The sequence below is a fragment of the Corythoichthys intestinalis genome, chromosome 13, assembly GCF_030265065.1.
Source record: "Corythoichthys intestinalis isolate RoL2023-P3 chromosome 13, ASM3026506v1, whole genome shotgun sequence".
Lineage (NCBI taxonomy): Eukaryota > Metazoa > Chordata > Actinopteri > Syngnathiformes > Syngnathidae > Corythoichthys > Corythoichthys intestinalis.
In genome coordinates this window covers 23,912,512-23,924,266 of record NC_080407.1, presented here as the reverse complement: position 1 = coordinate 23,924,266, position 11,755 = coordinate 23,912,512, and the positions used below count along the sequence as shown (strand labels likewise).

At 40.8% G+C, this 11,755-nt stretch overlaps 1 protein-coding gene across 3 annotated transcripts in view; it reads right to left on the bottom strand.

Moving 5' to 3' along the window:
• Positions 1-586: 586 nt before the first annotated feature.
• Positions 587-11,755, bottom strand: part of LOC130928022 (oocyte zinc finger protein XlCOF6-like) — a 33,884-nt gene continuing 22,715 nt past the window's right edge. For 2 of the 3 annotated variants that reach the window (XM_057854199.1, XM_057854200.1), the window contains one exon: positions 587-3,150. In XM_057854199.1, the coding sequence (XP_057710182.1) occupies positions 1,343-3,150 (1,808 nt within the window). In that variant the 3' untranslated portion in view covers positions 587-1,342. Of the gene's footprint in view, positions 3,151-8,574; positions 9,863-11,755 lie in introns of those variants that run through there. The other variant, XM_057854201.1, reaches the window with a different exon arrangement.

Below are 11,755 nucleotides of genomic sequence, written 5' to 3'. Positions count from 1 at the left end.
CATCTCCTATCACGCCTATGCAGATGACACACAACTGTACATTTCTGTGTCCCCACATGATTATAGTCCCTTAGTCACCCTGAGCAAATGCATTCATCAAATCAATGAATGGATGTGCCAGAATTTTCTCCAGTTAAATGTGCAGAAGACAGAGGTGATCATTTTTGGGCCAAAAAAGGAAAGGTCAAAGATAAGCAGCCAACTTAGCACAATGTCACTTACAGCTACAAATCAAGTCAGAAACCTTGGCGTAATTATTGACTCAGACCTAAAATTTGATAGCCATTTAAAGTCCGTCACTAAATCCGCTTATTACCACCTAAAAAATATAACCAGAATTAAGGGGCTTCTGACTCAACAAGACATGGAAAAACTTATGCATGCATTCATTTTCAGCAGATTGGACTATTGCAACGGTATATTTACAGGTCTTGATAAAAAATCAGTCAGGAAGTTGCAGCTGGTACAGAATGCTGCAGCCAGAGTCCTCACAAATACAAGGAAGCTGGACCACATTACACCAGTTTTGAAATCGCTACACTGGCTTCCAGTAAGTCAAAGGATAGACTATAAAATACTACTGCTCGTCTACAAAACACTTAATGGCCTTGGACCAAAATACATGCTTGACTTGTTAGAGTCCTATGAGACATCTAGACCCCTAAGGTCGTCTGGAACCGGTCTTCTGCATGTTCCAAGAACAAGAACCAAGCAGGGTGAGGCAGCATTTAGTTATTATGCTCCTCACCTCTGGAACAAGTTACCCGAACGTCTGAAGTATGCTCAAACTGTTAGCTCTTTTAAATCAGGGCTAAAAACGCTTTTGTTTAGCACTGCATATCTATAACTGTCTATATATTTCAATCTACCTGCTTTCTATTCCTCGTTTTTATCTCCATTGCTGATTTCAATTATTATTTGTAGTAGTTTTTGTTTTATTTTTATTTTATTTATTTATTTTTATTCTGTGATTAAATGCGATCTTTTGTCTTCGTTTCTACGTTGTGTTGATTTAAATGTGATTTTTATGATCTTCATGTGATGTAAAGCACTTTGAATTGCCTTGTGTTGAATTGTGCTATATAAATAAATTTGCCTTGCCTTGCCTTGCCTAATGAGAAGCATGATGTTTAGCTACTCTCGCTCCGTTCCGTTCCGTTCCGTCCCGTCCCGAAGACCGCGCGGCGCGCTGAGTGTGTTGTTCTTCCGCTTTACTTGGCATATTTCAATAATCAGAATTTGGTTGTTTGTGAATCGTTCTCGAATCATCCACGCCCGAATCGTAAATAATCCAAGAATCGGAAATTTTGCACACCTCTAAACGTTACCCCCCAACCCTAACCTAACCTAAAGGTTTTTCGCCAGTGTGGGTTCTTATGTGTTTTTGTAAGTTTATCTTTGCTGCAAAACCTCGACCACAAACTGAGCAGGAAAAAGGTTTTTCGCCAGTGTGGGTTCTTTCATGACTTTGTAGGCGTTGCTTTTGAGAGAATCCTTGACCACAAACTGAGCAGGAAAAAGGTTTTTCGCCAGTGTGGGTTCTTTCGTGATTTTGTAAGTGTTGCTTTTTAGAGAATCCTTGACCACAAACTGAGCAGGAAAAAGGTTTTTCGCCAGTGTGGGTTCTTATGTGTTGTTTTAGGATGCTCTTATGACTGAATCTTTGACCACAAAATGAGCAGAAAAAGGGTTTTTCGCCAGTGTGGGTTCTTGTGTGATCTTTCAAGGATCGCTTTTGAGCGAATCTTTGACCACACACTGAGCAGGAAAAAGGTTTTTCGCCAGTGTGGGTTCTTTCATGACTTTGTAGGCATTGCTTTAGAGAGAATCCTTGACCACAAACTGAGCAGGAAAAAGGTTTTTCGCCAGTGTGGGTTCTTTCGTGACTTTGTAAGTGTTGCTTTTTAGAGAATCCTTGACCACAAACTGAGCAGGAAAAAGGTTTTTCGCCAGTGTGGGTTCTTTCGTGACTTTGTAAGTGTTGCTTTTTAGAGAATCCTTGACCACAAACTGAGCAGGAAAAAGGTTTTTCGCCAGTGTGGGTTCTTTCGTGACTTTGTAAGTGTTGCTTTTTAGAGAATCCTTGACCACAAACTGAGCAGAAAAAGTGTTTTTCGCCAGTGTGGGTTCTTGTGTGATCTTTCAAGGATCGCTTTTGAGCGAATCTTTGACCACACACTGAGCATGGAAAAGGTTTTTCGCCAGTGTGGGTTGTTGTGTGTTTTCTTAAGTGTTCCTTTCGAGCGTAACCTTGACCACAAACTGAGCAGGAAAAAGGTTTTTCGCCAGTGTGGGTTCTCGAGTGTTTGTTTAAGTGATCCTTTCGAGCGAAATCTTGACCACAAACTGAGCAGGAAAAAGGTTTTTTGCCAGTGTGGGTTCTTGTGTGTACTTTTAAGGCACTCTTATGACTGAATCCTTGACCACAAACTGAGCAGGAAAAAGGTTTTTCGCCAGTGTGGATTCTGGTGTGTACTTTTAAGGCACTCTTACGACTGAATCCTTGACCACAAATTGAGCAGGAAAAAGGTTTTTCACCAGTGTGGGTTCTTTCGTGACTTTGTAAGTGTTGCTTTTGAGAGAATCCTTTGCCACAAGCCGCGCAGGCAAAAGGTTTTTCGCCAGTGTGGATTCTTGTGTGTTTTTTTAGGTTTCCCACAGAGACAAAATCTTTTCCACAAACCGAGCAGGAAAAAGGCTTTTCACCAGTGTGGCTCCTCATATGCATCCGACAATTATACTTTTTAGCAAAGGTTTTCCCACACTGAGAGCATTTGCAGAATTTGTTGTCACCGTGATATGTCTTATGCCCATCATCAATGTAAGGTGAGTGTGACGTGGTGCCATTTGTGTCTGATGGAGCAATGAAAATGTCTGCTTGCAATCCTTCTGTTGAGCTGCTGCCGCTTGGAGGCTCCGCCCCTCTGCCGGCGTCACTTAGACCATCTTCACTCTTCAAGGGATCACCAGTAGGCCTGGTGATATGCTCCTCCTCTTCCTCCTTTTTACCATATGGCAGCTCCTCCTCCTCCTTTTTGATTGGAAGTTGCTTCTGTTGACAGGGCTTTGGCTCCTCTTTGATTTGGGGGAGCTCAACACCCTCTTTTACGCAAGGAGATTCTGGCTCAGCACCAAGATATTTTCTGAAACCTGCAAGACACAAGAAAATCAATTATATATTTTATGGACCACCACCGTTTCATCGGCCAGTCTTTTCTTTGTGCAGAACTTGGAGAAGATGAGAACAGTGATCCCTCAAGACTTCCCGGTTTACGTTGCGCGGATTCAGTGCATTGCAGGGTTTAAAAATATATTCATCAAAAAATAAAAGTGAAAAAATACTCGTCAGTTCATTTTGAGACGCAGGAGACATTTTTTCGCATAGAGATGCGACCGAAAATTCGGTTTCCAATGTTATAATTGTTGTCATAATTTTGTCCACGAATGATCAACGAAGTGATAAGAACAATTATCCAATCTCGTCTATGTCCCATCTACGTCGTGCAGAATCCATTTTTGATGATTCCGTTGGTTCCTCTGACTTCATTTTGCAGTTTTAACTTCGTCAACACTTCGCCAACTTCGACCGCAACTGATGAGTTTTTTTTTCTAAACCGGAAATTCGAGGCAGACACTGTCCAAGATGGCGTCGCCCATATTTTGCTCAGGAAACTTGTCTATAGTTTTTTATAGTTTTTTTTTTTTATAGTTCAATAGTTATAATTTTTTTTTGTGTGTGTAAATATTGGTTCAGAATTGGCTGCAGGAATTCCGGACCAGGACCCTGATCAATACTATAAAAGAAAAAAACAGACAAACACTTCAAGCACTGTCAAAATATCCCAAAATTTAAATTGTTGTATAATGGTCTGATCACAATGTAATGACATTTACTGACAATTTTTGACGCTGTTCTTGGAGAATTGATTTACATACACTCACAGGCCACTTTATTAGGTACACTATGCTAGTCATGGGTTGGACCTCCCCTTTTGCCTTCGGAACTTTCTCAATTCTTCGTGGCATAGATTCAACAAGGTGCTGGAAGAATTCCTCAGAGAGTTTGGTCCATATTGACATGATGGCGTCACACAGTTGGTGATTTGAGTGACTTTGAACATGGCATGGTTGTTGGTGCTAGAAGGGCTGGTCTGAGTATTTCAGAAACTGCTGATCTACAGGGATTTTCACGCACAACCATCTCTAGGGTTTACAGAGAATGGTCCGAGAAAGAAAAAATATCCAGTGAGCGGCAGTTCTGTGGGCGGAAATGCCTTGTTGATGCCAGAGGTCAGAGGAGAATGGCCAGACTGGTTCGAGCTGATAGAAAGGCAACAGTGACTCAAATAACCACCGGTTACAACCAAGGTAGGCAGAAGAGCATCTATGAATGCACAGTACGTTGAACTTTGAGGCAGATGGGCTACAGCAGCAGAAGACGCCGGGTGCCACTCCTTTCAGCTAAGAACAGGAAACTGAGGCTATAATTTGCACAAGCTCATCGAAATTGGACAATAGAAGATTGGAAAAACGTTGCCTGGTCTGATGAGTCTCGATTACTGCTGAGACATTCGGATGGTAGGGTCAGAATTTGGCGTCAACAACATAATAGCCGGGATCCATCCTGCCTTATATCAACGGTTCAGGCTGGTGGTGGTGGTGTAATGGCGTGGGGAATATTTTCTTGGCACTCTTTGAGCCCCTTGGTACCAATTGAGCATCCTTGGAACGCCACAGCCTACCTGAGTATTGTTGCTGACCATGTCCATCCCTTTATGACCACAATGTACCCAACTTCTGATGGCTACTTTCAGCAGGATAATACGCCATGTCATAAAGCTGGAATCATCTCTGACTGGTTTCTTGAACATGACAATGAGTTCACTGTACTCAAATGGCCTCCACAGTCACCAGATCTCAATCCAATAGAGCATCCTTGGGTTGTGGTGGAACGGGAGATTCGCATCATGGATGTGCAGCCGACAAATCTGCACCAACTGTTTGATGCCATCATGTCAATATGGACCAAAGTCACTGAGGAATGCCTCCAGCACCTTGTTGAATCTATGCCATGAAGAATTGAGGCAGTTCTGAAGGCAAAAGGGGGTCCGGCCCGTTACTAGCATGGTGTACCTAGTAAAGTGGCCGGTGAGTGAATATTGAGAATTATTATTCAGGAGCCAACTCTGTTGGTATAGTTGGTTGTCTATTGGTTTAGTTGTTTTTGTCTTATTTTTTCTTTCTTTCCAGCTTCTTCATTGTGTGGATTTAAAATCAAAGGGCAGGAGTATCCCACAAAATAAGACTGCTGGACGATGAGATCAGGGGTGGGATTAAATTAGTTTTTCTTCTTCCCACTCCCTGTCAAGCACAAATCATTTTTCTGAGTGTTATGTACTCATATGTTTACTTGCGTGCAATTATGTAGCCTTTTATTCTAAGTTAAGGCAATCATGCATTCACATTCTGGTTAGTTTTAACATATGCCATTTGGTGTCATAAAAGTAAGCAAAGTTATCTTAGTCCTTTGAAGAACACAAAGGTGTAACATTATCCCCCTATGTCTACTCAAGTCTTTGGTAATCCAATGGGGGAAGTCACAGACGACCCCCAGAACTGTTGACCAATGGTTTGAATAATTAACGTTAACGCTCACTAGATTGAAAATGTGAGGTATAGACCCTACTCACATGACGTCACAACCACGCCTCCGTGCCATATTGTCCGTCAACTCGTCGTGTTGACGCATTACCGCTATGTAAATTCCTCCTATTATGGTGTGTTTTTCTGCTAGTTAAAATTAATAATCAAAATGGTGAAGGCGTGTGTGGCGATTGGTTGCAATGACAGAGAAGATAGACGGAGAGACTTGAAGTTCTACCGTATTCCGAGAGACCCGGAGAGGAGAGCGAGATGGACTGCTGCAATTCGACGAGAAAACTGGGCTCCAAACGATTACCACAGGTTATGTAGTAGCCATTTTATATCTGGTAAAATGCATTTAATATATATTTAGAGGGTTTTGGGCTGACAACCACAATTAAGATCATTGCGAGGCTAATCGCCGACAACATACAGTTTCAAATTCAAGATGCTTGTTTCTTCCACCATCATTACATTTTGAATAATATTTAGCTGGTACCAAGTGAAAGAAGCTGGCCTCGTCTACGGATCATCAGTTAAACAGGTGTGTCCAAACCTTTTGCAAAGGGGGCCAGATTTGGTGTGGTAAAAATGCGGGGGGCTACCTTGGCTGATTTACATAGAACAATATATTTAAACAAATTTTAGCAAGCCCTTCTGTGTGTCACATTTGCTTTAGTATTTTTTTTAATTCATAATTTCAACAGTCTCGTTTTTGTGGCGTTCTCTGTCGACACTCGGGCTCTTGCGAAATACTGCTGCTGTGAAATTAAACTAGCTTCAAGTTGCTATAATTTCTCGCTGCGTATCTTCCCTCTAATGTTGTCGTACATGTCAGCGTGTCTTGTTCGGTAATATCTAGAGATGAAACGAATACTCGAGCAACTCGAGTAACTCGAGTTTAAAAACTGCTCCGAGTAATTTTATTCACCCCGAGGAATCGTTTAATTTTGCCAGCTCTAAGCATCACGTTTTGCCTGGACTACTTTTAATGCGGGACAACGTGCTGATGTCACGTGCACAGAGGTGGAAGCAATAAAAAAATATAAAATACCTTCCTGCAACCGACAGCCGCTACAAACTACGCCGATGTTGCTAAAAACTAGTCCGCATGATGCTACCGCGGTAACAGGTAGCATCTAATGCGTCTCATAGATATCACAGGTATGTTGAACTAGATTTGAAATGACAGCGTCAGCGGTGTTAGTAAACAGCCGCCATCTTAACGCAGTACACTTCACAGCGCTAATAAATAAGATTAACGTTACTCGCTCACGTAACGTTAGCGCTGCGCGTGGCTAACATGTCTTACATACAGGTTTTATTTAATCTGTGAAAACATAGCGTTGTAGAGTGATGAGGGTGTAAAATGAAAATATGATAAGGCTAACTGTCAATTTTAGCTCAGTAGTCATTGCTGGATAAAACACCCAGTAGCACTGGTCCCTAATGTGCTCCAATACAGCAGGTATCGTACTGTAACGTTGACAAGGAGTCACCTGCTTCGTTAGGTTGCAATTATTTATTTTTTGGGATCTTGTGAAAGGACAACAACAACCGAAAGGCACGTCTCTCACTCTCCCGCACCTCCCTCACCCCCGCACGTCACGCGGTGCATTCAGGAACGCATGCAAATATCCCCGCCATATTATAACCTGATGTTACAATTAGGGCTGTCAAAATTATCGCGTTAACGGGCGTTAATTAAATTTTTTAATTAATCACGTTAAAATATTTGACGCAATTAATGCAGATGGCCCGCTCAGACAGATTTAAATGATAGTGCAGTGAAACGCTCACTTGTTGTGTCTATGGAGTTTTGCCGCCCTCTGCTGGCGCTTGGGTGCGACTGATTTTATAGGCTTCAGCTCCCATCAGCATTGTGTAATTATTGACATCAATGGCGGGCTACTAGTTTATTTTTTTAATTGAAAATTTTACAAATTTTATTAAAACGAAAACATTGAGAAGGGTTTTAATATAAAATTTCTATAACTTGTACAAACTTTTTTTTTTTTTTTTTAAGAACTACGAGTCTTTCTATCCATGGATCGCTTTAACAGAATGTTAATAATGTTAATGCCATCTTGTTGATTTATTGTTATAATAAACAAATACAGTCCTTATGTACCGTATGTTGAATGTATATATCCATCTTGTGCCTTATCTTTCCATTCCAATAATAATTTACAGAAAAATATGGCATATTTTATAGATGGTTTGAATTGCGATTAATTGCGATTAATTACGATTAATTAATTTTTAAGCTGTAATTAACTCGATTAAAAATTTTAATCGTTTGCCAGCCCTAGTTACAATACATTGATTTTGAACACTGCAAAAACTCAAAATCCTATCAGGACTTACAGTTTAGACTAACTTAAAACTTAACTAGAACCTAAAAATGGCTTGACACAAATGGAAATTCAATTGAAACACGTGGGGAAAAACACCTAACTTTTGAGTGATGTGTGTTATCAAGCGTAATGGCATTTTTAGGGAGGAAATATATATTTTATAAGATCTAAAAGTTTTTCGAATGAAAGCAGTGAATTGATCTTTTTATTTTTTTATTCTGGTCACATCTGAGAGGCAATTGTTGGCTGTTTTCAACAATGTACATTGAAAATAAAGACATTGACTGAAAATGGTTCAATATTAGATGAAATGTCTTGTTTCCTCATGTATATTTATAATTGCTTTATACCTAAAAAAATTTGTTTTATCCGATTACTCGTTTAATCGATAGGATTTTCAGTCGATTACTCGATTACTAAAATATTCGACAGCTGCAGCTCTAGTAATATCATTATCCCGTCACATCGAACTCTTTGAAAACAGCGACTGTCTCTTTGCAAATGAGGCAGACACAGTTGTTGCGTGTTTTATTGAAGAAATAGTCCAATATCCACCTATCCTTGAAGCGTCGGCCATCGCAGTCAACTTTTTTTTCCATTGATTGTCGCCATTTTAGAAAATTGGAAGTAAAGGGTCACACGGGGTAATGTTGCTTAGAGTGCTGCTCTTCCAAGTTTTTCAAACTTTCGTGAGAATAGGCTGATTTTGTGTGGGCAAGATAGTTGTAGATATCAGGGTAGCAGATGTCAGGCAGAGAGGGCGAATACAGCGGGTCGAAAAATATCGATTTAGGCATCAAATATGGATCTGGCGAATGGATAGACTGAAGCTTTTCCACATAACGCCTTTTATGCAACGCATCCAATGAGTTTACAGCGTCTGAAAGCACCGGGGCTTCCATGAATTGCACTATAAATTGCACGACAAATTGAAACCATTGAGAATACGGATAAACAATGACGGACAATATGGCAGCCGGATACAGTGACACGTCATTCTGTGACGTTGGTGAGTAGGGTCTATATAATCGAGTCGGATTGTGAAATGTGACTCATCCATTGAAAGTTGTGTTTATTGTTTGGCCGCACCATGAGACTCTCAGTATTTGTGTGTCGACTACTAAGCGGAAGGTAATGGATGGATGGATGGACGTTATCCCAATAAATCCGATAACATTATTAATAGGCCCAATAGACAGATGTTACCTTAATTAATGACTATGTTAGAGGAATATGGCAGGCTATTGGGATATAAAAAGAACACACACGCCCTGACATTTAACTATGATCCTCCACCACAGGTTAAAATAATGTATGACTGGAACTGGGAGGCGGGTTCAATTAAGTACCTGGGTGTTCAGATACCAAAAGACATGACAAATTTATTCGAACTTAACTATAATCCCTTAGATTTAAAGCAGATCTGCAAAGATGGAACCTCATACCCTTCTTGAGTCTGAGCTCAAAGATAGAATCAATTAAGATGATCATACGACTGCTCTACCTCTTCCAATGTCTACCTATTAACATACCATTTAAACACTTTTTGGAATGGGAGAGGTTAATTTCAAGATATCTGTGGCAAGGAAAACAGGCTAAAATCAAATTTAAAACAATGCAATTGAGTCAAGATAAGGTGGAATGGAACTTCCGAATTTACAAGATTATTTCTAGGCAGCCGAGCTTAAACCTCTAATTTGTTTATTTTCCCCAACATACAATCCACGTTGGAAAGAAATTGAATGTACAAGGCTGAAGGGAACTCCAATGTCTGCTTTGATGGCGGACATTGTATTGTGGCAAGGTTTGAACATTGCAGGTGGCAACATGACCCATCATTTACTGCAGGTCAGGCAGGAGATCTGCGTAAAAAAAAATGTAGAATTGAGAACTCATTGAAAAGGTTAAGATGTTGTGCTTTCGATAGAGAATTTACACCAAACAAAACAGATACAAGGTTTAAAAAGTCGATTTCATAAAGGTTTGACTTCATATCAGTCATTCACACAAGATGATAAATTTCAGGATTTTGAAACCTTGATATCCAAAAACAGCCTACAAAAAGATGATTTTTTACGGATACCTTCAGGTTAGACACTATCATCATCACTACATTTTTACCATGATGTAACAAAGAACCTAACTAGACAAGAAACTCTGGTTCCACCAGAAATTGTAGATCTCTTTGAGGCGAAGACCTGTGATAAAGTTCTTTCCAAATTGTATAATACTATGAGGTCAGCAAACACGGATAATACTCATGATATAAAACAATAATGGGAAGGGGAAGGAATTATGCCACTTGATAAAATGAGTTGGGAGACATGTGCCAGCTGCAAAGGACCACGACAGGCTCAAATGTATGGTGTGAATTCTGTTGGAAAAATATTATGGGATACTTTATAACCCCATGCCTGCTGGAGTGACTGTGGAACAAATGGAGCGGACCACTCACATACATTTTGGAAATGCAATGTTATTACACCCTTCTGAACTGAAATTTATGCACATTTGGAGAACATGTTCGGGCAACATATCCCTTTTAAATGTGAATGTCTGTATCAAGGTGAATTGAAGCTGGAAAATTGGAAATCCAATGATTAAAAAACCATTAAAGATTTTACAAGCAGCTAAGCCTGTCTCAATATGCAATACTCCCATACATAGCACGGTAAATGAAAATGAAGGCGGTAAATTTTCCGCTGCGATTTATCACCTCGCGTGCATGTGCGCGGGCGCGTGCGGCAGACGTGCTGTCAAAAGTTCGGCTTCCTTGTTACCAACTGCGCAAAATGCATCTTTGTTCCGGGTCCGGCAAAAAATAGCACCGGAGCCAATCCGTTCCCATTATATCCTATTGTTCAACGTATACCAGCCACGTCAGTGCTCCGGATTGACTGCGGACCATCTCCGGCGGGCTCTGGCACGCCGGATGGTTTTTAGCCTATTTTTTATTTTTGCCGGAGACGCATCCGTCAAAATGGGCAGAGCCGGGCCTCAAGTCAACAGCCCAGTTGCTTAATCACGGCTTAACCAGCGAACATGAAGAGAGGAACGCTCCATCATGGGGGTGGAAAGTCACAAAGTGATTTACGATGCAGCAGATCATCATTATAAGGACAACATTGAAAAGGAGGCCTCTATGGTGTCCTATTATGAGCGTTTTTCTGGCAAAGATATCAAACACACGACGTGCTATCAACGTTGTTTTTTATTAATACATGGCGTAGAGCAGGGCGGTAAACCGAAAATTTACCGTCACCGAAATTCTTAACGATGACCGACGTAATTTTGACCATGTCGGTAAATTCGGTAAATTAATATAACAAGAAAATATAGTCTTTTCATCCCGCTTTGATTCTGTGTTGTCCGTCTATGTTCATTCCCCTTTAAGAAACCGTCAATGGGCTTACGTAGGGAGTCACGTGATCATCAAGGAGCCAATCAAACAAAAGCCCAGTAAGCTAACGCTAGCAGCTAACGCTACAACCAAAACGTGATGGAGTGTGGCTTAAGGGAGGTTCACCAAACTTTTAACCGACATTTAGTAGACTCTTGGTGGCATCCAGACGGGCTTTCACCCGCTGTCCTCCCTGCTGTTCTCACAATTTCCGGAGATGGTGCTTTCAGTGCTTTCTACTGGTAGCCAGGCTAACGCTAGCTAGCGGCTAACGCTACAAATGAACGTGATGTAGTCGGATAGCGGCTCTAACTTGTCGAAACGGCTGAACTTAATGAGTGGATTGGGCACGGAC